This window comes from Calonectris borealis, chromosome 1 (assembly GCF_964195595.1).
Source record: "Calonectris borealis chromosome 1, bCalBor7.hap1.2, whole genome shotgun sequence".
Taxonomy (NCBI): domain Eukaryota; kingdom Metazoa; phylum Chordata; class Aves; order Procellariiformes; family Procellariidae; genus Calonectris; species Calonectris borealis.
In genome coordinates, this window is record NC_134312.1 from 76,509,296 (window position 1) to 76,536,298 (window position 27,003).

At 36.3% G+C, this 27,003-nt stretch overlaps 2 protein-coding genes across 11 annotated transcripts in view; both read left to right on the forward strand.

Moving 5' to 3' along the window:
• BMAL2 (basic helix-loop-helix ARNT like 2) overlaps positions 1-23,707 on the forward strand; it is a 39,699-nt gene extending 15,992 nt beyond the window's left edge. For 7 of the 8 annotated variants that reach the window (XM_075161416.1, XM_075161355.1, XM_075161364.1 and 4 more), the window contains 12 exons: positions 2,586-2,665; positions 3,406-3,498; positions 5,534-5,651; positions 6,474-6,617; positions 8,292-8,532; positions 9,476-9,582; positions 10,176-10,326; positions 11,560-11,615; positions 12,428-12,536; positions 18,297-18,384; positions 20,028-20,136; positions 21,448-23,707. In XM_075161416.1, the coding sequence (XP_075017517.1) occupies positions 2,586-2,665; positions 3,406-3,498; positions 5,534-5,651; positions 6,474-6,617; positions 8,292-8,532; positions 9,476-9,582; positions 10,176-10,326; positions 11,560-11,615; positions 12,428-12,536; positions 18,297-18,384; positions 20,028-20,136; positions 21,448-21,584 (1,433 nt within the window). In that variant the 3' untranslated portion in view covers positions 21,585-23,707. Of the gene's footprint in view, positions 1-2,585; positions 2,666-3,405; positions 3,499-5,533; positions 5,652-6,473; positions 6,618-8,291; positions 8,533-9,475; positions 9,583-10,175; positions 10,327-11,559; positions 11,616-12,427; positions 12,537-18,296; positions 18,385-19,634; positions 19,774-20,027; positions 20,137-21,447 lie in introns of those variants that run through there. The other variant, XM_075161398.1, reaches the window with a different exon arrangement.
• Positions 23,708-24,232: 525 nt separating this feature from the next.
• PPFIBP1 (PPFIB scaffold protein 1) overlaps positions 24,233-27,003 on the forward strand; it is a 142,767-nt gene continuing 139,996 nt past the window's right edge. The window contains exon 1 of one of the 3 annotated variants that reach the window (XM_075161295.1): positions 24,233-24,750. The gene's annotated coding sequence lies outside the window, so the exon portion shown is untranslated. The remainder of the gene's footprint in view (positions 24,751-27,003) is intronic. The other 2 variants (XM_075161340.1, XM_075161331.1) reach the window with 2 other exon arrangements.

Sequence of the window (27,003 nt, forward strand, 5' to 3'; positions counted from 1 at the left end):
TTGCGTAAAACTAAAGAAAAAAATCACATTTGGACATAATCATCTTTCAAACTTATTTTTTTGCCTGCAAGAACAGTAGTCAAAAGGGATGTTTCAAGATAAAATGTACTTTAACAGAATGGTTGTTGACTTTGATTACATTAAAGTCTTGAACACCATGAAATGTTAGAGTGTACCAAGAAGGAGTTATCCAAAGTTTATATCCTCAGTCAGCTAGCAGAGTTAATCATGGATCTCAGTGAATGGTTTAGTGTTGGGATCAAACCAGGATCTATTCTTTCCTCTCCTTTTGCTGTTGCTAGATTTTTTTCCTCCCTAAAAAAAATTATATCCGAGTAGAAGTTGCATATCGCATGGTCTATCAGCAGCACATAAGATTTCAGGTTTTTTGACAGCACTGTTTCAGAATATAATTTAGTCAACTGTAAGCAAAGATCAAAGACTATAGAATCATAGAATCATTAAGGTTGGAAAAGACCTCTAAGATCATCGAGTCCAACCGTCAACCCAACACCACCATGCCCACTACACCATGTCCCTAAGGGCCTCATCTACACGTCTTTTAAATACCTCCAGGGATGGTGACTCAACCACTTCCCTGGGCAGCCTGTTCCAAGGCCTGACCACTCTTTCAGTAAAGAAATTTTTCCTAACGTCCAATCTAAACCTCCCTTGGTGCAACTTGAGGCCATTTCCTCTCGTCCTATCACTAGTTTCTTGGGAGAAGAGACTGACACCCACCTCATTACAACCTTGTTCCAGGTAGTTGTAGAGCGCGATGAGGTCTCCCCTCAGCCTCCTCTTCTCCAGACTAAACAACCCCAGTTCCCTCAGCCGCTCCTCATAAGACTTGTGCTCCAGGCCCTTCACCAGCTTCATTGCCCTCCTCTGGACACGCTCCAGCACCTCCATGTCCTTCTTGTAGTGAGGGGCCCAAAACTGAACACAGTATTCGAGGTGCGGCCTCACCAGTGCCGAGTACAGGGGCACGATCACCTCCCTGCTCCTGCTGGCCACACTATTTCTGATACAGGCCAGGATGCCGTTGGCCTTCTTGGCCACCTGGGCACACTGCCGGCTCATGTTCAGCTGGCTGTCAATCAGCACCCCCAGGTCCTTTTCCTCCGGGCAGCTTTCCAGCCACTCTTCCCCAAGCCTGTAGCGTTGCCTGGGGTGGTTGTGGCCGAAGTGCAGGACCCGGCACTTGGCCTTGTTGAACCTCATACAGTTGGCCTCGGCCCACCGATCCAGCCTGTCCAGGTCCCTCTGCAGAGCCTTCCTACCCTCCAGCAGATCAACACTCCCGCCCAGCTTGGTGTCATCTACAAACATACTGAGGGAGCACTCGATCCTCTCATCCAGATCATTGATAAAGATATTGAACAGGACCGGCCCCAGTACTGAGCCCTGGGGAACACCGCTCGTGACCGGCCGCCAACTGGATTTAACTCCGTTGACCACAACTCTCTGGGCTCGGCCGTCCAGCCAGTTTTTTACCCAGCGACGAGTGCACCTGTCTAAGCCATGAGCTGCCAGCTTCTCTAGGAGAATGCTGTGGGAGACAGTGTCAAAGGCCTTACTGAAGTCCAGGCAGACCACATCTATCTGCATTGCAAAAAAAATTGATTATGAATAAACATATCTAATAAGAACCCCATTAGTCTTCAGTCAAAGGAGTGTAGGAAACGAATTATGCTACTAACTTGACAGTAATAGAATCATAGAATAATATAGGTTGGAAAGGATTTCTGGAGGTCTGTTGGCCCAAGCAAGCTGAGAATTTTGCGTAAAGAAATAATGTGACAAATTAGCAGGGCAGTAATTGCACTTGCAGTTTAAACAAGCATCTACAAGAAATCTTCAGCTCAAACATTTGTATTTTAACAACAGGATATGAAAACTGGACTCCATCCAGCAGAGTTATTATATGTATCTTCAAAACAAATGCTTTAAGAAAATATAAGATATTATGTGGAATTATAGTGAATGCTGAAATTTGCTGGAAAGTTCAACTGCTATTTACTTAAAAAAAAAATCTAGAAAAGTTGTGGAAATGCTTGTAATGGCTAAAAATTAATTTAAAGTACTTGCCATGGGTGCTAGAACAGTAAATGTAGTGAGTCAGTCTCATTACATTTAGTGAGGCATTAAATTTAACTACAATAGAGTGGTTTTTGGATTGTTGGATATATAGCACTAATAAAGCACTCAATCATGACAATTGATAACATTGGAATTATTCAGATTCAGCAAATATTAAGGATTCTGAAATAGACCTGCGAAATGTTTCTAGAAAATTCAGTTCTCATGGTACCATTTCTATAGTAGTACATCAAAGATATCTGTACAGAAGTTTCCTTGGTTTATGCTAAATAAAGGGCAAGAAAAAACTGGTTGTGTGCCCATATTCATTACCAGCATATGTTTATGAGGTTTTTTATTTTTAATATTTTTAGAATTTTTAATTTTTTTTTATTCAGCTGTTGTGAAGAAAATTTATAAAATACAAAACAAGTATAACTCTGTTAAAAGTAAATTTAAAATGTAACTTTTGACATTATGTCTACAAATAATCTGTTTTCCAGGTTCCACTAGCTCCTATGCAGAAGTCCGGTATAAACCTTCATTTTTAAAGGATGATGAGCTCCGACAGTTAATCCTTAGGGTAGGTGGAAGGAAACTCTCAGTTAAATGATGTCCTTAGTAAAGCTTGCCATTAACTTGAGTTTTTAGTTGGAGAATGCTTTTTTCCCCCATCTTTTTCTTCAAGCAAGTGCTTTGATGTACTTGAATAAGTACTGATTTATTAATACTGTATACTATACAGGCTTTTTCTTAAAAGGGTACAGAAGATGATTTGTGAGCATGGATCTGTATACAGTCCACGTATTTAATACATAACATTTTTTATATTGGTAATGAAGTCTGCATGCAAATATACAGAATGCTTTTAATTACACAAAAATATACTTGCAATTGTTTGCTCTCCGTTTAAATTTTTAAAGATGTACTTTGAAAAAGATGCAGAAATAATACCTGAAAGAAAATTTTTCTTCTTGTTTTCGCACTTCATCATATATCCACACCCCTTTACCCTTTCTCATTTGCAACTATTTTCTTTTTCCTTTGCTGCAATAACAGACTTTGCCAAGATCTGTAAGATGACTCCCAAGTTAAGCTGTTTTGCAGCTGGCCACCTCTTTTCCTAAAGCTGTGTTTAAGAAACTTTAGCTGTCTGTAGTTGAAGGTCTGATTTGGTCCTTGCAATCTTAATTGCTTTTTGGTGTGATTTGTAACTTATTTAATTAAAAAATTCACGTTTAAAAGTGTGCTTCCTTGTAGTCATCAGTATTTATTGTATATTTTAATTGTATGTTTTTAAAGACAGTATCTTTATATTTTCAGGCTGCAGATGGATTCCTATTTGTGGTTGGATGCAACAGAGGAAAAATTCTGTTTGTCTCAGAATCAGTTTGCAAAATACTTAATTATGATCAGGTGGTTATAACTGAGTTTCTTGGTTTGCTTTTACTTTGCATTTTCTTAGAAACTTTTAAACTTTTCCATTTTATTGTATATTATTAAAAAACAGTCCTTGTGTATCATTTCTTGGAATTTCTCTGATTTAACTTCCTTCAGAGTAAGGCTGAATATCCTGGAATGAAATATTTACAAGTACAGTCAGTGTTCCTGACCTGAGTAATAACACCAGATTTCAGTTGATCATCTTTAAGAAAACTGCTAGTCTGAGAGGAAGGGATAATTTGAAGATGTCCTAATTTCTATCTCCAAGAGATTTTCTTTTAAATGGTGAAGTTATTTTGGGGTTTTTTTTAGGCCAAGGAAAATTGGTGGTTCAGCAGTGGAAGTTAATTAAAGCTTTCCTTGGTAAGGCCTTTACACTCAGATGCACTACATAAGACCTCATCCACAATAACTATCCGTGTATTTACTCTTAACTTGAAGGAAGCTGGTATAGTGTGCGTTAGCTTAGCCTGCAGCATAAGAGAAATAGGAAAAATGTAAGTACTTTCCATTAGTTGACATTTAACATCATGGACAATTACCACAAATAATCGAGGCATGATAACTTGTTCATGTATCTATGATTTCTGTTCCAAAAACAGAGGCTAAACCAGTTAGTGCTTCCATCTGTCTACTTCTATAACTTTGAAACCATTTGTGCTATGTTCTTTTACCTCAAAATGGAAGAGTAACCAATCTGGACTGTGTTTTGTAGATTTTTGTAATTTTTTTTTTTTAAAGAAAACTATCTCTTTTTAAATTAAAGTGAAATGATTCATTTTACAGGAACAAGCATAAAGCAGATTTTTTTTTTTTTTTAGAGACTTCTACACTGAATTTACTCAAGGACTAAAAAGTACCTTTTGGAGTCTCTCACATCAGACATACCTACTTCCAGACTCATAAGATCTTTGCTATTCCAGCCAAAGAGGTTCAGAGGACACAATTGACTTAACCCATGAATTTATTAGCTTATTTGGGAATCATTCTAGGTTATGAATCCCATCCTGCAGCCTTATCAGTTACACCTATATATTTTGACAAGGCTGCTATTAGCCTTTCTCAGTGGCACTCAGCATTTTGCCTTTGCATTTGGGTTAGGTGGGGACTGGGCAAATGAAAGAGGCTGTATGTTTATCCTGCTTTCTTAGAAGCTTTTCATTAAACCCATTTCTCACTCTGGCTTATTGGAAAAGTGCTCCCCTTTATGAATGCAGTGATCACATAGCAAGTGGCATGGGTCCAAAATGAGTTGCAATTTGAATCTGGAACACTGCTTGTCAGCACAGCTCCTTTCTACCCATTGATTTGACCTGCTGTGGTGAAAGTAAGCAATCAAAAAACCCAAACTAGCCCACTTTTGTGAGAATTCCTTCCTGTTTCAAAAGAAAGTAGTGCTGCCTGCAGTAGTGCAGCAGACCAGTTACTTTGGATCAGCAGAGTCAGCAGGTTAAATGGATTCCAGCTAGAGAGATTCCTGTAAATATCCCCGCTAAGGAATGCTGGAGTGAGCTGACCCCTGCTTCCAGGCAGCTCTTGGCTCAATGGTGCCATTTTGTCCAACCAAATTAGAGCTCAGTCATTAGGTGGCATGAATATTTCTTCCTATTTCCCTATCTCCCCCCCGCCCCAATAATCTGTGAGTGGAGTTATTTTGTGTGTAACCTTCTTTGGCTAGGATCAGGAATCATATTATGTACATAAATAAAACATTTGGTTTTACAGAACTGTTTTTTAATATTCAACTAAATCTGCTATTTTGCAAAGGGGAAGTAACAAATTATGGTTTTACTACCCTGTTTTTATAAAAATAATATTAAACAATGTCAAATTAAATGTGGATCAAAATATTGATGTTTAGAGTTACTGTGGTATTTGACTTTTTTTAATGGTGTAGAAAGTTGTTTTTCTGAGATAAGTAATATGTATGGGGTCCTGTTGTAAAATGATGTGGTTCTTATATCTTTTGGTTTTTTGTGTTGTGTTGTTTTTTTTTTTTTTTAAATAGGCCACTTTAATTGGACAAAGTTTATTTGATTACTTGCATCCAAAAGATGTTGCAAAAGTTAAGGAGCAACTTTCTTCTTCGGATATCTCTCCTAGGGAGAAGCTCGTAGATGGGAAAAGTAAGTTGTATTTGAATGTGCTCAGATTTTTTTAAAGAGATGTTAATAAATTTAGTTATTATGCAGGACATATTCATGTGTTCGTATGTGCATGGATGTACAAACTTGAGGTATAATTTTTATGAACGAAACATATTTGAATACTTATCTGCTGCTTAGAATGCACTTACAGTTTAAAAGCTAGCCCAGAAAAGAATTTATTTTAGATAATAAGAATGACTGAAATTTGCATTGTTAAACATTTACCAAGATGTGGTCTGACATTCTTTCTACCAGGCATACTACTTTTTTTTCTTGTATTTGATAGGTCTTGTCAATACAAAAGACCTGATGTAGTCGAACATGGGATAAAATACTTCAATATCAAGAATCACTGTCTTCTCTGAAAATGCTAAGTGTCAATCCTAATGTAACCAAATCTTATTTTGTTTACAGTTATTTCTAATACGGAAAACATTATGTACTGTGCAGCCAATCACTATTTTATAGCTAGCTTTTATAAGCATCTTTGCAGTTTTTCCTTGTACCAAATAGAAGTTGAAAGTTTATAAAGCATATTTATTAAAATACCATGCAAAATATCAAGAAGGGTTTAAAAATAGTTTGGAAGTTCTTTTTAATTTTGAAATCTGTGTGACAGTCACGTTTTCTTTGCCCTATTTAAGTTATTAGACTTTTTTCATTTTTAATTGTAAGGACAAAATTTAGGCAACTAAAGAGTAAGCAGAATGTGCTGGAAGCTAAAATGAAGAAAAGGCCTTGTATTCTGAAATTTTATTGTTGGATTTTGTTTTTTTAACTACTTTACTAAATTTTTGTAAGCTGGCTTGCAAGTACACACAGATTTTCAAACTGGACCAGCTCGACTGAATTCTGGTGCTCGACGTTCCTTCTTCTGTCGGATAAAATGTAGTAGGACCACAGTCAAAGAAGAAAAGGAGTGCTTGCCCAACCCAAAGAAGAAAGGTACTCAAACAGTGTAGATGAAGTGGGGGCTTTCTGTCTTGAAACTTGGTATATTTAAGTTCCGAGTCGGTAGTGTGACCCTTGTAGTTACCACTGACTTCACAAAGTAGCTGTAGAGAAGTGTAAATATGTACTGGAGACACATTTTGAAAAACAGTCTAATTGTACTCTTTCTCCTCCCTATTCACTCCTGGAAAAGAGGGAGGGAGGAACCTGAGTTACAGTGGCTGTTTAGGAGCGCATGGTCTCTTATAGTCAAATTTTAGAAGTCTCAGGGAAATTTTTGAAAGCACGGGAGCAGATCAGAAGAATGAAACTAAATAACATATGTCTTGAAGAGAACTGTGAATAAGGCCTGCAAAATCTACTGTTTTGAAGGAAAAAAAGCAAGTAAACCAACTTTTTTTCTGATTTACTTTTTGTGTTGTGTGTACTTAAAAAGTATGAATTTTCCTTTTTTTTTTTTCTTTTAATAGTTAAGTTAATTTATCAGTGTAATTCCATTCATTTTTCCAATAATTTTAATTTAGTTCATATTTTGGAATGCCTGTACAGCAGTATGATCTTGTCAAGTTTTCAGTGAATGGATCTTTTTTAAATGTAATTTCCAGCTGTTATTTAATACTTCAGTATTGATTTTTGCAAAGGTGTGTTAAATTGTTTGACCCTGAAAAAATCCTCCTACTTTTGTTTTTCAATGTAACCTGTTGAGATATTCCATACATAGTAAATTTTAAAATAGGTCTGTCATTGTAAGTAAATAGAATTCAGTCTCCCTTTGATATGCCAGCTAACGTGGTGAGATAAGAATTTAACTTGTATAAATGTTTCTTGGGAAAGCAGTATTGAGGGAAGGCACCTTGACAATCTTGAGAAATTTTGACAAAGTCACAGTAGGATAACTCAGTTTTTCATTTTACAGAGTTGTTATATGTTTTCCGTAGTTGATAGGGTTAATGCAGTCAAATCGATGTAAAGCATAATTTGTTTAGGTACAGATATCAAGAATACTTTGGCAATTTTTTGAAAGATAGTTATTGTAGGACACATAATGTCATCTCTATGCCTTGATGCGTTTGAGGGTGTTTGCATGTTATATAGGCAGCAAAGAGTCTACCGGCCATAGGAATAAGTGACAGTGTATGCTGTAATTTAAGACTTTTAAAATATTTGTGTTCACAGAAGATTGAGGAATTCAGAAGCCTAAGATAAATAGAAAATAAGCTAGGTTGTTTTGGGTTGTTCTCTCGACTGATTTTTTTCAGTAATTGCAGTAAGCGTATGTTAAGATCATATTCACCACAGGTAAATTGATTTGGAAGCTACAGAGTGCCTCTCTAGTTTGTTTTAATTTACAATACATATGAAACTATATAAAGAGAAAGTGATCTGTGGGTTACCAGACTGTTTGTTTATTTTTTTTTCTGCCAACACCTATAATTTACCTTCCTAAATCTTACATAGGGTTAGAAGCGCTCTTTCCAGGTAAGGCAAAATGAAGTAGTACAAAATTAATTTAAAAAATACTCTGTAAAATTATCAATAGCCTTGTACAGTTGCTGTAGGTAAGCATAAAATATAGTAGCTGGTCTCATGGTGAACAGAATAAAAAAAAAAGTAATCCAGTTTACTTTTTGAACCATAACTGCTCCTTATTTCATTTCTTTTTATTAGATCACAGAAAATACTGTACCATTCACTGTACTGGGTATATGAAGAATTGGCCTCCTAATGAGGTGGGAGTAGAAGAGGAAAATGATGTAGAAAAGGACAGTAGTAACTTTAACTGTCTGGTTGCAATTGGGAGGTTACACCCTTATATTGTTCCACAAAAGAGTGGAGAGATACAAGTCAAAGCAACAGAATTTGTTACACGATTTGCCATGGATGGAAAATTTGTTTATGTAGATCAGCGGTAAGCGTTTTGCTCTTTAATGAAGTGAAAATGAAAATGACACCACTAGTTAAATTTTCTAATACTTTCTGTCAGAACTGTCGTTTCTCAAACAGGATAGAATTTCTAGGTGCTGTACACAGGAAGCAGTTCATTCTAAATCTTTGAGTACTTGGGCTTTGGTTTTTTGTCAAACATAAAATGTAATGTATAAAAGTGTATTGTTCTATAGGAAAAGATGATCTAGCAAGATTAAAATATGTCGTAAAATGAACTGATGTACTTATTCATAAAGAAAAATCTTAAGTTAGAGCTTCATAGCTATGCATATGACTTAAGTAATAAACACTTAACCAAAAATTATTACTTAAAATCTTACTGTTTGGAACACATACATTATATTTAAATGAGGTACCAAATGATTTCATTAGAAGTAAAAGCTAAGTTCCTATTTTCTGAACTTTCTAACACAGACTTTTATTTGTTGTATAGACTGAGTTACCACTTTGCATTTTGAATTTCATTATTGCCACTGGAAGCTTTCTATTGCATTCAGTCATCTTGTCTTTCATCTAAAAGTGTCAGTTTAAACCTATTTCTTAAAGTGGCAGACCAAAATTCAACTACTAAATTTTTTGTATGACTCCTTATGTGTGACCAGTACCCTGATTGGCAAATGGGAAGACCTGATGATCATAAATATTTTGTGTGTACATGTGGTTTGCATGTTTAAACGCTGTTGTTTTGTCTTTGAACTGCCATTCATTGCAAATGGATAATTTGCAGTGAGTAATATTTCCTGTTGTTGTAGAGCTATACTAATGCTATATCTTTTTCCCAAACATGAACACAAGCATCTATTCCTTTAAATATTAATTTTCTGCTTTATCTGATACTGAAGAAAACAAGCTTTGCTTTTGCAATTGTTTGAATCCGCTGTAGTTCATGTTTTTATTTCTAACAGTGCAACAGCAATTTTAGGGTATCTGCCACAAGAGCTTCTAGGAACTTCTTGTTACGAGTACTGCCATCAAGATGATCACAATCATCTAGCTGAAAAACATAAAGAAGGTACAAAATAATTGATCCTCCCAAACTACATACAACTACACGTAACTGCTGTGTGAGAACAGTACAAATCAAAAAATCGTAAGCTGAGAATTAATAAAATTAAACAATCTTAGCATTGTCCTTTTCTACATCTGCATCAAGACACGCCTGCGTAAAGCTTGTAATAAAAATAGGGAGAAACTTCTGTTGTCTTGGATCTTGGTGAAGTGCTTTAATCACAAGGGAATAACGTTAATGCTTCTTTCAAGCCCCTGCTTCAATTCTTTATAAGAATGAGGAGGGAGTCCTGAAGAGCAAATGTGCCTAATGATGTAATTAAAGACATCGATTATGAAAGTTCACCAAGTCAGGAGTCTCCCTACTAGTGGTTTGCAGAAACTTGGTACTTGGGCTTTAATTGAAGTTTAATAATATTGCTGAAACTGTAGTTTGATTTTAGCAGGGGTCCTGTCCTGTCAGTTGTTCTGGCATTTAATTTGTATTTCTGGCCATCAAAAACATTTTGGTTTTATGATGCTATAAAACAGATTTTTTTTTTTTTGTTATCTTTCTAAGTATAAATATGGTGATTACAGCTTTCCTTTCTTATCTAGTGTTGCAGAATAAAGAAAAAGTATTTACAAATTCCTACAAATTTAGAGCAAAAGATGGGACTTTTGTTACTTTAAAGAGTCAGTGGTTTAGTTTCATGAATCCGTGGACCAAAGAACTGGAGTACATTGTATCAAACAACACTGTGGTATTGTAAGTAATTCATGATATGAATTCCCATGTTATTTCTTTTGTCCTAATTACAGTTAGCTTTAACAGAAAGCAACCTGTTTAAGAAGCAGAACAAGACCAGAAAATATCAATACTGCACAAAAAGTGGTTGAGTAACCTGGAAGAACATTTTTTTGCATTTACCAGTTATTTTTATTTCAGGCTTAAGTCATGGATTTCACTCTGAAAACTGTGCTATTTTCTGTATAAAAAAATGAGGTGAAAGAGTGTCTTATTAAACGAGGAAAGGAAGGATCTTTTAAGAAAAGCAGATATGAATAAATGGAAATGTGAAGTTAGTTCTACTTTTCTTTCTGAGCTTTACAAGACTGCATGTGTCAGTTGACCTTATTTTAAGTGCTACCCTACCTACCATATGTCAGAATGTGGAGAAGCATAATTGATAGATTGTAGAAATGCAAGGCAGGACGAACAGATATTCTCCAAACTGATTGCAAGGGAGGAGCCCGTGAGACAGTAAACGTGTGTTTAATTCTTTGTTCTTTATTTTTAATTCTTCTTTTTTATTCTGTGTGCCTTGCAATCAAGATATAATTTGGATTGTTCCAATGATACTGAGTATCTTTGCCAATGACTGGGTTTTTGAGAAGGGGCACAGAGGGGATTTTATTTCCATTAAACCAACTTGTCAAGGGGGCCCTTTACCCGTTCTGTAGCTGGTTCATGTTTTAAGTCAACATCACCCACCTATTTTGCCCATGTCCTTTTTCCTCAAGAAGACAAAGAAGAGCAGTTAAGACAGTGTATACTGTCCAGCAGCCAAAGGCCACTTTTGCCTGCCTTGGACATCTGGGCGTCTGCAGCTGTCTAGAGGAGGGAAGGTAGGCAGCAGCTGCTGGCAGAAGGTAGCCAATGACCTGTCCTTGTACCAGTCGTTTCTGGTTAACTGGTTTCCCTCCTAGGAGTAAAAATGGTAGCCTTGTTCTCTTGTCATGGAACACAGACAACTATATTGGCCTTTCTTCTTTATTTGTAGAATAAGTAGAAATTAATATTTCACCCAGTGCTTCAGAAACATCAGTACAAAGGATTGAACATTGAAATGTGAGGAATATCTCTTTTTTTTTTACTAGTTTGAGGATGTTAGTTTTTCTCTGTGTAAAGTATTGAAATCAAACATAAATATGCCGCACTTTGCCTTTTAAAAACTTGCTGATTGTTTTGTTTGGTTTTTTTTATTTATTTATATCTCAGAGGTCATAACGAGTCAGCTGAAGAACAGGTCCCCCATGGTTCCCAGCCTGCAGAAGGCAAGTGTTGCTTCTTACAGTTATCATAGGTGCATCTCCTGATCAATCCATTACAATTTTAGATTTATTCAATCCAGGAATTTTTTTTATTCTAGGTTGTTGTGCAAGGAAGGATTAATTTTTAAAAATTAATTAAATTAATTCTGGTGACAATTTCGAGTTACTCACAGCGTCCTAATTCATATCATTCACATAACTGTGATCAGAAGGGCTTATAGCATATCTTTTCCATCTAGAGCTTCTACTAGGATTTTGGTTGACAGGATATTATGCTTCTGTCACAGACCCTTTACGTATTATGCCTGGTTTTTTGAAGAAATGCAATTGTACTATCTGAGTTTACCTATAGGATATAGGGTGATACTGATACTGATATATATTTTGTTAATATTTTTCTGCTGTGCATAAATTCCAATTTCTACATGCTGTTTTGTCATCTTGCTATAAGGTTTTTTATTTTTGCTTTTGAAATTGTTCTTTTTAATAACCGATTTCCATTTGTGAAAAATCCAAGGGTTTTTTTCTCATGTGTTTTGCGTCTTTCTCCGAGAGAGACGAGGTTTAATGATTAAAGCTAATTTCATTACTGGAGATCAGCAATTTTCACAAATATATTATTCACTTATCTTTATATTTCAAATGAGACTTACAACACCCTCCCCAATGAGTTAGTGTTTTAAGGAATTTAATTTCTGAAAATAAGAGATATAGAATAAAAACTGCTTTAAAATGAATCCTTGAGGTGGTTGTTCCTTGCTGCGTAATGAAACTGCTACAAACTTAAGGTTTTATTTTGTTTTTTTTAACTGTAGATGCTGTAAAACAGTCTTTAGTAAGTGTACCTGGAATGTCCTCTGGAACAGTTCTTGGTGCTGGAAGTATAGGAACCGAAATTGCGAATGAAATATTAGAATTGCAAAGGTAACAGACGCTTAACATCATACATTAGGCTTTTAAGTAAAGATAGAGAAGAGTTATATGTGATTATGTGGGGGTTGTTCAAGTTTCATTTTTATTGTGTTATATGTATAAAATATTTTTAGTCTGAGCAGTGACATTGTGGGATACCAATTATAACCTAATGTTAGTCTCATGCATGGCAGAACACATCACTGGTGTTGATAAATAGTTTTGTTCTGGGCATGCAATTTCCTTTGTTAATGAAAGTATTATTTAATTATGACTTCAAAAGTGTTACTGTGATGCAGCTTCTTCACATGATGTTGAAATGGGTAGATAAACCATTCGGGAATGGAAAATCAGTTGTCTGTGAGTAGCGTTTATATTTTTCTGATAGCATTGCTCTGCTAGCAGACCTTTCTTTGAAACAGTCCCCAGTGGAGCGCTTTCATAGCCTGTCTTGTCCCTTTCCTGATTATCCTGAACATAGACTAAAGTGATAGCACAATTCCTTCCTAGTACCCAGCCATAGATTAAAAAAAACCCTCACTGTGTCATTCCAAATGGGAATCCATACAAGATTAAAATTGTTAATTAAAGATTGACCGTTTTAAAACTAACTAGTTTTAGCAGGTACACTGCATAGCGAAGGAATTTGAAAGGAAGAAACATCATTTTAATGTGAAGATATCCGTATGTATTTTTTGTCTTGTGCACTCACAGTGGTGCCTGACCTGCTTATAGAGGGAGAGGTTACTACTCTATGTCCGTTTGCACTGTATCAGTGCTTGTTGTCTAAGAACATTTTTTAAGAAGTCTCTGAGCTAGCTAATTCCAGGACTTTGGGATGCACATGCACAGAAAAAGTCTGTTTTCAGTCACAACTCTTTCAGGGATTAAGGCTTCATCAGAAAGTCCAACCACTTTTGTTAAGGTCAAATTTAGGATAATTTAGGTCCTATCATCTCATCAGCACAGGACAAGTTATTTAAGTGTTAGCTTTGGATAATGAAGCAATCCCTCAGACTTTAGATCTTATACTTCCAGTTCCAGGTAAAGGAATGCCAAGAAATTTTTTGTGTCTGCAGAGCAGTGTGTTCCAAGGTCCCATGTAGTTCTTTCCACTGGCACTTTTGCAACTGGACCTGAAAGAGTAGTAATATTAAATCTTCCAGGAAGAAGTATGCCAGTTTTGGCAACAATGGTAGAGGTATAAGGAATAGTTTCATATCATAGAATATCCTGAGTTGGAAGAGACCCATGAAGATCATCAAGTCCAACTCCTAACTCTACATGGGGCAACCTGAAAGTTAAACCATATATCTAAGAGTGTTGCGTAAACGCTTCTTGAACACTGACAGGCTTGGGGTCATGACCACTTCCCTGGGGAGTTTGTTCCAATGCTTGACCATCCTCTCAGTGAAGATCTTTTTCCTAATATCTTCCCCTGATACAGCTTTAAGCCGTTCCCCATGTCGTATCACTGGACACCAAAGAGAAGACATCAGCACCTCCTTCTCTGCTATCCTTCATAAGGAAGTTGTAGACAGCAATGAGGTCACCTCTCATTCTCCTCTTCTCTAAACTGAACAAACCTAGTATCCTCAGCTGTTCCTCATAAGTCATGCCCTACAGTCCTTTCACCATCTTTCTTGCGCTCCTTTGGACACATTTTATATTTTTATATCTTTCTTATATTGTGGAGCCCAAAACTGCACACAGTACTCGAGGTGAGCCCACACTAATGCTGAGTCTAGTGGGACAATTGCTTCTTTCGACCAGTTAGCTATACTGTGCTTGATGCACCCTGGGATACTATTGTCCCTCTTGGCCACCAGGGCACATTGTTGACTTGCATTGAGCTTACCATCAACCAAACCCCCCATATCTCTTTCTGCAGGGTTGCGCTCCAGCCTCTTGTCCTCCAATCTACACATACATTGATATGCCATAGCATAGTCAGCTTCTGCTGTTTCAGTAGTAGTCTGACTCATCAGCTTGTCTGTGAGGATGTTATGGGAAACAGTGTGAAAAGCTTTACTAAAGTTGCAGTAAATAACACCAAATGCTATCTCCTCGTCCACTGAACTATTCACCTCCTTGTAGAAGGCTGTCAGGTTGGTTAGATGTGATTTCCCCTTCATAAATCCATGCTGAAGTCCAGGGTTGCATATTATCTTTCGCAATGTGGTTGTCTTCTCAGCTGTCTCCATCAGAAGATAGTATTTAATTTTCTGAAACAGTAAAAACTATGGTGAGAGCCTAAGAGTGTGATGAGTGACAGTGGTAGATGTTTCTTACTGTTTCCAGTATTTTGGAATCACCTTCCAAAGATGAAGTCACGTCCCTTTACTAGAATAGTCAAATTGCACAGGGAATCATTCCTTTTCAATGAAAGGAAGAAAAGAATAAACACTTTGATTGTGATGGGATGAAAAGATTGCTACCTCAAAAAAAAAAAAAAAATTAAAACCCATCCCACAGCACGTTGGCAGGTTACTGGGATTATCCAGCAAGGAGGAGGAAAAGCACTGGCAACAAAAAAAGGATTGATATCCTCAACAACGAAGATGAGATTTTACATTTTGGTAATACCATTGTTAATGTCCTCTCATCAGTACCACCTATAGAGAGAAGGAGAGTCATTTTTTATTATATCTTTCTGAAGACTGAAGTAAGTTGGCAAAAGTTCTCATCTCTGATGGTTAATACCCAGGCATGACCCAAGAGTTTAATTTGACTCTTGTTGGCAAAAGTTCTCATCTCTGATGGTTAATATCCAGGCATGACCCAAGAGCTTAATTTGACTCTTGTTCTAGACACTTCAGTCAGCTCAATGTGATATTCTTGTTTGAGATCACCTGACCTTTGCTGAAAATGCTCATCCATGTGAGCATACATGTTACCAGTTTAAGGAAACCAGTTTATTAAGTAGATGAATAATAAATTTACTGGATGATGAAAGAATGAATGCATTCCTGGGAAAGTTTTCTTCAAACCTATCCCTTGAAAGTTCTGGTATTTGTGTTTTTAAGAACCACAAGCAATGCTCTCTCTTCATATTGTTACAGAAGCAATAGTTTCAGGAGCATTATCTTCCTAAGAAACAGAGGGAAATTTTGTGAGCTTTGTATGAAGATCAAACCAAACCATTACTCCTCTTCTGTGACAGTTCAGCAGGTCACAAGAGAGCAAAGTCTATGTGTTTTAATCTTGGGAAACAGAAGAATCCATTACAACAGACAGAATTGTGGAATTTGGAGAAGAGATTATGGTACTGAATTAATCTCCCCAATTTGGGGGGATTTTTTTGTAAGAGTTTTTTTTTTTTTTTAAGTCTGTTTAAATGGAATTCGGCTGTACAGTTGAGGCAGGTATGACTGAGGCCTCCTTAGGGATATTTCAGAGGAATATTTATTATTTTATATCCTTCCTGATCCAAAAGAAGAATGGGTTTTTCTAGTCCACTACAGACCTTACAGAAATTGAGGTTATTTATCAAAAAGTTCAGCTTCCGTAATATTAACACTGCCATAATTTTCTTTCTGTCTGTCTGCCTATCATAAGCTTGAAGCTCATGATGTATACCTCCCTATCTGTCAGAGATTAATTTTGTGGATGTCTTGATTTCATCATACAAGTAAAGCATGGCTTTACTCATTTATGGAGCAGCAGTTTATGGCAGCAGGATGTTTACCCCAGTTTGTTTGATTTACCAAAACATCTTTTCAGGAAGATCACAGTGATAGTTCAGACTTGCTTGTAATTTAAAAAGCGAGCCTGCTAGGAGAAATAAACTGCAAGTTCTGGATTCTAAGAACTACTTTCCAGGACAAATATTTGTGAAAGTGCTGGCAGTGATGAGCACACACCTCAAGAAGCTGCATCAAGTAGTCTTATTCTTCAAGTCATTGATTGAACTTAAGTGTTTTTCCTGGTTATGTTCACATCTTGCACACTGGTTAGTAAATGAAACAACGTTATGTTGCTTTCTTTGGGAGCAGTCATCTTATTTCTCAACTAATAGACTGAATGTCACAGGATTTTGAAAGGAGAAACGTTTTGCTTGCCAGCTTCATCAGCCACAGTGATCTAAGCCATTTTAGTTTTGTGCAGGTGTGTTTGTTTCAGTCATCTTAGTTGTCCATGGACACTGGAGATGGAGAAATAAACTTGTGCTGAAACTAATAGCCCAAGAAGTTGCTATGCAGGTGAAAGAAAAGATTAAGAGCAAAGTCACGCAGAATAAAGTAAACTCTGTATCCAAAGGAAGGGCAGTTCTGAAAAGAAGCTAGCTATGGAAGGGAGCAGTTGCACTGTGTAACTGGGATCTCTGGAATCATATTCATCCTACAGCCCTGTATCTTGGGGGAAAATAAACTAGGTTTTATCTCTATAAGAGGAAGAGGCGTTCACAAATACAATTGGCCATTGAAGGCCTCATCAGTAACAACTGACTGTTTCTGGAGATGTCTGGATGTGGTTGCTTGCACCCAGATGTAGTTCACGTTTCCAGAATTGTTGCTGAGAACAACGCTGTATTTCTTCCCAGCCGAAGAGTAGAACTTCATGCTATTTCTTCATTTTTCTTTTGTATGAAATCAAGTTACTATCTTGCACACACTGAGGCAATCAAAATTACACAAAAGTGTGATCAACAGAGGCTAACACCAGCTGTTTTTCATCAAATACCTTTGTGACTACAAACATAATCCAAAAGGATGAGTGCATTTACTACCTGAATCTGCTCTCTGCATTTTTTTAATATCAGTAAGACACAGATGGTTCTCAAGCTGTGCATCAGGCATCACCAGGTATTTTAAAAAATTTCAGGACTATGGTTACAGCTCTATTTACAAGCATATCTGAATTGAATTAGCATCTGATGATGATCATTTCAGTTACGGCAATGCTGTAAATCTATTCAATCTGGAGTTTCTGTCCCAGCTTTCAGAGATGGCAGTACTGCTTATCAAATGGCGCATTGGATATTGGAATGTAGGGAACTAACAAATATTCCACACAAATAACTCGACTTATTTAAGACAGGCTGTTTATTCACCCGTTTTCTATCTTTCCTCCAATCCCTTAATCACATTTTGGATCTGAGAAAGTGATGGAAACAGAAGCATCCAGAGTGCCCCAATTCTTCTATAGCCTTGTGCTTTGAGAGTCAGGAAGAGCAGGGGGAGATGGGAGCAAGCTGTCCAAAGGGCCCTGGTATGACATTTTCACTGTTAGTTTCATATCTAGCATGTTTGGTGAGGGAGGATGAGCAGTACCTCAAAGAATTCTAGTAACAAACAAGTGGTCTTTACTTTTAGTTGGAATTTTAGGAAAATATGGAAAGAGAGGTATAATAAAATAATAGTAGAGGGAGCATTAGAAGGATATGTTGTTTTCCCTCCACTGTTTAGCAGAACTTCTTTGTGTTGTCTGTATTCTGTATTGTATTTGAAATGTACCTATTTGTCCTAGTGTGCATAATTCTGAAACCTGTTACTCTTTGGTCTGTCAGTGCTGGTGATTCAACAGAAAAATAAAAGTATAATCAAGTAATTATGACCCATGGCCTTTATTGATCTCTTCTGTTTTTTGTGTTATCAAAACTTGGAGCAGGAGAATTTAGAATCTTCAGGAGAATTTAAGACAACATTGTCTCAGATTAGCTGGCTCGTGCTTCGTCACTGGGGAGGTCTGGTGGGTTCTGCAACACATAGGCTATTTTTCAGTTTATGATCAATGTGACTTGGTAAATCAACTAAATATATACAATTTTAGGTTGCATTCTTCATCATCTGGGGAGTTAAGTCCATCACATCTCTTGAGAAAGTCACCTTCTCCAGCTTTAACTGTAAACTGCAGTAATGTGAGTATGTCACTGCCTGTAAAAATCTAAAAGTAAAAGGTTAATGTCAGATAGCTCAAAGCCTATGTTTGAACCAAATTACCCTGACTTGTGTGTTTGTGAGAGAATGTGTAAGGTATTGCCAACTACCTGGCAGCTATGAAAGTCATTTGAGAGATGTGACAGCAGCAGAAGTCCCAGCCTCATTTACGGGGGCATCAGTTCAAGCCTTAAGGGGCTGCTGAAGCTTTACAAATATGCTAAATATGAGTGTGATTCATGTGATGAGGACTCTTCTGGATTTGGAATTGCATTAAAACTCTTGCTAAATAACCGTCAGAGTAAAAGTATTTCCACCTGTTCAGCTTGACAACCTAAATAAAATACCAGTTCTTGTTTTCTCTCACTTGTACTTTTAATCTTAATGTTCTTGAAGACCCTTTTAAAAATTTAAAATTTTTACTTTGAAGGTATTTCAGTAGTCTTCTAAAAATTGATAGAATATGCTGTTTTGCTAATCTAGTAGTGCTGGTAACACCACAAATATAACTATCATAGTTATTGACCATAGCTATGGAATAACTAACATTTTTTTACCTAAGTATATTGTATGTTGTATATTGTGCACCGTATGAACAAACATTTACTTCTCCATCAGCACTACTTTGAATGTAAATTTCTTTCCATTTAAAGACAGTTTATCTTCCCATTGCAATTTTCATTTCCTAACAATACTATTCTGGACTAGGGATTGTTTTGGCTTCCTCCCTTTTTTATGATCAGTTCTCCCCTGCCTTACTGCGGGTCTTTCTTCCTAAGAGTTGGTTGACTTATATATACTGAACTCTCTAATTCATGCAGCATCTCATCATAAGGATAACTTCATTGTATTCATTGAAGGTTTTTCTTTATTCTTTGCTTTGGTGTCCCTTTTGTAAAGCATTTCCACTTCATTAATTTTGTAATAGAATATACACAAGTCAGGCAACCCAAGAAATCTATCCTGCTAAATTGCATGTATGTGTTACGTGAAACAAATGAAAAAAAAAAAACCAGATTTTTTGTTCTGATATGTTTGGGTTAGGATGACTTCCATCTCTATTGTTGCTAGTTTCATTTTTCTGAAGTGCAAAAAGTAATTTAAAACTACGTAGATTTTTATCATGATGGTAACAAGATGCAAAATAATAGAAAAGATACAAGTTTATAATTCATATGGTTTAATGCATATAGAACATGGGAGGTATGAGGGTCTTTTTTTTATCTTTTAGCTAGAATGTGTCGACATTGACAAACATGATGTCACTGGGAATTTGTAGTTTATGGTACTAGACATGGAAAGTATATACCAGTGCAGTTTGTTGTGCAGGATTTATTTGCTGAATATTGAATTAGACCCTCAATAAAGCAGATGCCATCACTGTGAAGTAGCTTTGAAAGATGTGTAAGTAACACTTTTTATTTAAGCCAAGTCCAGTGCTATGTGAACTTCTAAAAAAAAATTATTTTAAAATGCAGTTGATCTGCCTGTTGAGGCATATTTTTTATTTAATTTATTTAGTTCTTAATAGATTTAACAGCAATTTATAATGTTTCTGTAATGTGATAAATGTGATTAAATTTGGGATTTAATTCTGTCCCTTTTACTACTTCTGTTCTTTCAGGTGCCAAATAAAGAGATGATTCAGTTATGTCCTTCGGAAACAGAAGTTCTAGAGACTTCAGAACAAAACCAGGGTGCTGTTCCATTTCCCAATAATGAACCTCTCCTCAGTAAGATTTATTTCTCTTGTGGATATTTTGGGGGTTTCAGGGAAAGACATTTCTGATAAATGGTGTAATTTTTGAGTGCACCACTTTACAACCATGTATAAATTGTAAAGAGATTTGACTCTCTTGAGATGAGAGGACTCTTAAAACAGATGTGTTATCAGTGGAAGGCAAACAGCAAAATTTGATCAGTGATTGACTGTTCATGACAAAAACAACATCCTGTAACAGAAGTCTACTATTGCATTCTCGCATGCTGCAGTTTTAATTAGGTACTTACTAGTTCTCTCTCCAGGAAAGAGAGATGGGTAAGGAAAAGTATTTCAGTGCAATGTAAGGGAACTGGTTGTAATTTGTGAAGTATAGTCCTTTTAGCACTTTCTCTCTGACTTAACTGCAAGCTATGAATAGTCAGTACAAAGGGCTAGTCAAAATGTTTCAGAAGGAAATTTTTCTTTTTTTCTTTCCCCTCCTTCAAGCATGCACTACGGCAGCAGTTTGTCTGGATATAGGATTCCCTGACCCTGTAAGAGGAGAATGTCATTGTATTATTTCTAATATAAAAGGCAAAGTGCTATAAAAGCAATGTTTATGCTCATCCTGTATTTCAGCTCTTAGAAACTTCTCAGTCTCCCTCTTTTATTTCAGTTTCTAGAGATTTATTTATTTATTTATTTATTTATAACGTATGGCTCTCTTCCAGTTTAGGTATAAGACCTTTATATAAAAAGAAAAAACCCCAAAGGGCAAAAAAAGCTAATCCTCAAATAAGGGTTTGGAAGAAAATAAATAAATAAATAAATAAAAAACCCAACAACATTTATTGAAGCTAGGCGAGGAAGTGTTTTTCACTGATACTTGAGCTAAAGCATTTTACCTTACTGTTAAAGGCAAGGGTATAGCGTTGATTTCTAGAGCTAACACATAGGAACTTGTTTCAGGAGTTCATCCGGCATAGTATATCAGATGAGAATTCAGGTACATGATTGTGTTTCCCACTAAGGTGACATAAAGTAGAAAGCAGTTTTGTATTTCAGTGACATGAACTTCACTGCATGGATACAAGTTTTATTAGCTAGCAGTTGGAGGTAGTCCAATGTATGGCAAGACCTAAGTCATCTTAAATCAAGTTATGTATGCCCTTATAACTGTCTACGGACAGACATCATTTCTATTACTTGATTTTTTTTTTTTTTTTAACGTTTACATGTAAATGTTTGCCTTGACTTCAAAGGAAGGTGCTTTTTAGAAACAAGTATGTGTTGAAAGTTCATGCTTTGTACTGCATACGTTAATGTTTTAATAATTTTATAGGTGGTAATTCTCAGCTGGACTTCGATGCGATATGTGAAAATGATGACACTGCTATGACGGCTCTTATGAATTACTTGGAGGCTGATGGAGGACTTGGGGATCCAGCTGAACTCAGTGATATACAATGGGCTCTCTAGTTTTGCTTTTTCAAAATAAGGAGGAATGTAAAATCTGTAATGCACAACAACCATACATCCTCAGTACTGTATTATAATTTTTTAATATTTCATTTGAATTCATACTTACTGTCTATATATTTTTAAAGACTGAAGCCTTGTTCAGAGAGAGACAGTTTCTGCTGCACCTATGGAAAAATGCAATATTTTTTTCATGATGGGGAAACCTTGAAATTTTAATATTGAACCATCTGTAACTGGAATGCTTACAACACATTGCTATATTTTTGCTAAGAAGCTTTAACCAAAAGGTACTGTACAATGTACAGGAATATTTTTTTCTTAGTTTTAATACTTAAACTTCTATTTATTGTTTTTGTTTCAAATGGTAGAATATTGATTATCCATGTTACTTTCTGTAGAACCTACTGTACTTACACACTTTAAGAATATTTGTAGCTATTAAATTTCATTGAAATGAAATTTAAAATGTTTTGCACACATTACAGTTGTACAGTAAGGTATTGTAATTCTCAAATGATGCAGTTTGTGATTCCTTGCCCTTTTCAGAAGTGCAGTTTTTGTAGTCAAAAGTGAAAATAAAGCATATAGTTCTGGGAGCAAGGATTTGAATTAGATCACCATAACAATCAGAGGAGAATGTTTTGAGAAAAATGGTCATTTCCCCAGTACGCAAACATGATAAGGGTATAAGAAAAGAGCAACAAAATCTTAATTACTATTTTGTATTTTTTGTGATGTATTATTAGAGGGGCAGTGCATAGAACCTAAGGAAAGTAATGCTATAACTGTAATAAAGCACTTCAGTCTCATCACTAGAGAAGTTTGGATAGATTGTCTTGGTTCCAGACTGAAGCTAGCACTGTCTATTAGTGGAAAATTCTACAGCATCTTTTATAGTCTCTATGTTTTTGGAGAGATTAGGGTGATTTTTCTATTGCTTGAGTCTGTGAGTTTTTAAAATATTTATGTAAATATAGTACTGTCTGTAAGTAAATGCTATGTAGGATGATACTCTTTCGGGGGACAGCTTTTGCAAAAATTGTTTCGCAGTTACAGCAAATTACTCGAGAACATGGCACTTAATAGGTTGTATTGGAACAATATAGCATTAATATATAAAGTGGATCTTTTTATCTCTAGTATTAAAGGTTTAGACAAATTTTTGCATCGATTATATATCATAAAAGCATAATTTTTCTGTTTGTTTTTTTTAATTGGGGTAACGAAAGGAAAGCATTTGAAGATACTTGGTATTTTTAGTACAGACATTTAAACACAGGCACCACCATAAGCACTATTGCATTTGTTTTAACACTAAAGGTGAGTGATAGGCGGCCTGTTTCAGATCTTTTTACAAAGGCTGAAGTGTGTGAACAGCTAGGGGTAGTAGCCGCTAGATGTCACAGTTCTGCTGTTGGATAACTACCCTTTCCTGAATGGATACATAATTTTGTCATGCACTGACTTCCTATGCTTTGGCAGAGCAGCTTTATATCTTATAGATATGAATTGTTTTGCAAACGATTAATTTTTTGTTGACATCTTGTCCAGGTTTTCTAGAACGACTTGTTGGATTGATTTTTTTTTAAAGTCTGTAGATTTTTTGCATTTAACTTGCATGCGATTTCCTGCGTTCCAATTTTTTTTTTACAGACATGGGGCCAAAATTATCTGTTCTCTAGCTTTATTAGAATAAATTTTTCTGTTTCTTCACAGAAAATGAATTTTGGGCTATCATGGAGCAAAGTGAAAAAAAGAAACAGGTACTTTCTAAGAATCGATAGAATTCTATTTGTATAAATGAAATTTGAGAATTTCAATTTTTGCCATTGTAAAATGTATTTTCTTTTTCTATTTTATTCTAGAAATAAATTCTAAATAAACCAAGAAATACTGTAGCCAACACAGATAAATGAGTAAATAAATAACTTAAAATTTTACAGACTTTCCTCAACATACTTTCTTTTTTAACTGGATTGGTTTGAAAATGGTGCAGATGTTGTTGTTGAAGGAGCATATTTATTCTTTCACAAGATTTATATAACCATCTAGAGTCAAACCACTATTTTTGGATTCTTCTTGGATTTCCCTAAAAAATAAAAACAAAAATGTAACTTTGAGTCTTTTGCAGTCATTGATCAATATTGCGGCGCTCAATTAATTTATTAGATTCTCCCTTTACTATTTGTGAATTTTTCTGGTTTAAAACAGTCTTACAAGAAAAAGTGTCACTTGTAAATATTTATGATGAAATTAATACATACTTTCTAATACAGTTGAGATAGTATGTGCTTATTTCTGTTTGTATAACAATACAATTCTAGTAAGATGTGGACAGGTTTTTTTCTTGGCATGGTGCAGGTTATCAGAGGATGTGGTTAAATCAGGTCAATAAAATGTTATTTTGATGCACTGCTGTTAGTCTGCTGACAATTCTACCTAATACGGAATTTAAATATGAAGTATTCATGCGTTCAGATCCCAGGCCCATTCCCTAAAAATATAAATGGGTAGGTTGAACTATTGTGGATTTTGGTAGCTCAAGATGATATTCCTAGCCAGGGTAACTTTGTAATCCAAACTAACATGCCTGTTATAGGTACTAAAAACCCCTGATGTTGCAGCTTAATCGGGCCATCTCTGGAAAGGAGAGTGCCTGTAGGCTGTACCTGAAAGAGCCTGTTGGATCAGAAGCAAATGGAGTACGTGGATACGATTCTTACAGAGTCTTGCCACGGGTAGGTATGGTGAGTGATAAAGCAGGTGTCAACAGGCTCTTAAAAGCCGTATTAGTTATCAAGGTTGTATTTGGAGATGGGTCAACTAATTTGTTACTGCAGGCACATATGGAGTTAAAGATAAGAAAATCTTCATGAGAGGGGAGTTCTGATATAAGCAGCAGCTTATTTGGGAAACCAGTTCCTGTGTTGACAGGAAAACAGGAGAGAATTCTTTTCAGAATTAGGAGAAGAGAATAAGGATGTGGTAGAGACAAATACCATCTGGGTATCGTTGGAGTGAGAAAGTGATCTGGCTGGGTGGAGGGTAATAGTTGGCTATCCCAGCCTGAGTTAGATCAGAGGTAGACTGCAGGGAGGCCTGGACTGCCATGTGGCACACAAGATTAAAACAGTGCTTCAGAATACTATCGTGTCTTACAGTGGTGAGTCGTGAAGACGTCAATATGTTAAACCTTAACTTTTGCATTTCCTGTAACGATACTTGACAGTTGTTGCGGGTGCAGGGGGGATCCTTTCTGTACTCTTTCGGGTGTAATTGCTTCTTGGGATTCCCTTGGAGTGTTTAGTCAAGTACAGTGCTATTGCATGGGTCTAAAGCAGCTCTTCAGTCCATGTTTCTTTCCTGCGGTGCATTGTAGTTCTGGACTTTTCTGTGGATCTTATGCTTTTTTTAGAATATTGGAAAATTTGGCTTACTCATAAGCACAAAAAGCCAAAATTAGTCATTTCAGTGGTTGCTGACAATAGTGTGTTCCTGTTCATGATCCAAACTGAAATGAAGAATTTATTCTTGCATAAGTGATGCTGCTTCTCCCTAAGCTCTGACTTCTGGCCTTTTTCACTTAGTGTTTTGCTTCCTTTTTGTAGGCTGATATACCTCATGTAAATTCATAGAATGTCCTGGAATTCCAGGAAGTAATCATCGGCTGGAAAGCCGCGTGCCATTTAGGACTTCTCTGAAGATGATAATTCTATTCCCCATCCCTGATGAGAATTATTTTGTTCTATACAAATACGGAGGTGACGAGGATACTTGGGGTTATAGGTTCTTGCAGGTTAAAAGATGTAAAACCATGTTTCAGAGCAGCAGAATTAGAGGATCCACAAAAAAGGCAAGTGGAGTGGTGAATGAGCTGCTAAAATACAGCTTCTGCTGCTGTGGCACGTTCTGTGTCTGTACCTCATTTCTAGAAGGTTCATCTAGATCCCCTTTACCATGACAGATGGCTGTCATGACTAAATTTTCTGGGTTGTTCCTGGCTTAATTGCTTTCAGAAACTTCGTATCTTCTTGGTGAGGAAAAGGCAGAATTCCTGAGACATGACAAAAATTCTCATGTCCCTTGGAAGTAACAGTTTTACTGGTGCAGATCCTGTCTCTATAGCTCTTCTTATTCAAGATCCTGTGGAACAGCTGCCAAGCTATAGCAGCCTACTACATTTAAAAACAAAAACAAACAAACAAACAAATTAAGGGCCCTGAGAGCTGTGTATATTATGTGTCGACTTCTGTGAAGTGCTTTTGTTAAATGGGAGAGAAAAGGGAATAAAGTACCTCAGCATGCCTGATTTATTAAAGGATAAGTTCACATATATGGGCAGTTACGACACATAACTTTTTATCCTTTAGATGTTTTCATGTCAAAACTTCTAGAGATAACCAGACAATCTTTGGAAATCATAAAAAGTTTTGTGGGAAAGATCTTCCTTGTTTGTTGCTCTCGCAACGCTGGCCCTGCGGTAAAAGTTTTCTTCCCCCGCATTTGCAGATCCCAAGTGTACATGTCCTGACATCAGCAATCTGTCCTACGAAACTTGGGGGATTTTGGCACAACTGAGAGAAAATGACATAATTAGTAGGCTCTTTTGTAACAACGAAGTATACCAGTGTGTTTCTAGAAGGGACTGTAAAGTGAGCAGCAGAACTTTGAACAATAAAATATCTCAGGTAATATGCAATGCTTTTAAACAACAAATCTGACTTCAAAGATTGGTTCTTTCTTACAGATAGGGCTATATCATAGAGAAGACAATACTACTGGGGCTTTAGTGTTTAGACAAAATAATTTAAGATGAGTTCATAAAAATTCTTTGACAGGAGTGGTTCCATCCTTAGACTTCATCTTGTCAAAATAGGAGGATAAGCAAATTGGTTTCTTAACCCCTCATACTTCACATACATTTGATTTGCCAGGTCTTTAAGAATACTCTCTTTTTTTACTGGACAGATATAGTTGCAGTATCAGATAATGTTTTTGTTATCGTTAAGGAGATGGTAAATCTCTTAAAAAAACAAACAAACAAACAAACAAAACCCCAAACAAAACCACCAAAACAAAACACCAACCCAAAACAAAACAGAAAAACAGGCAGGTGAACTTAGTGTTGTTTCAGCAAGATACAGTCAGCTGCTAAACACTTGTTCTGAAGAGCTCCAGCCGATTTGCACTTCATTCTGCATGGAACGTAAGAGCAGCTGCGGTGTTTAAGACTGCCCGTTCTGCTGCGGGCAGCAATGGACATGAGCTGACTCCTAAAGACAGTTAAGAATAGTATAAGCACAGTAGGTGCTTCAGCTGCTTTCAGCTCAGGGGATTTGGTTTGTCCGTTTGGTAAGCCCTGAAGGATGTCTATTCCAAGTGTGTCTGTTTGACCACCCCTCCACTGAGCCCATGG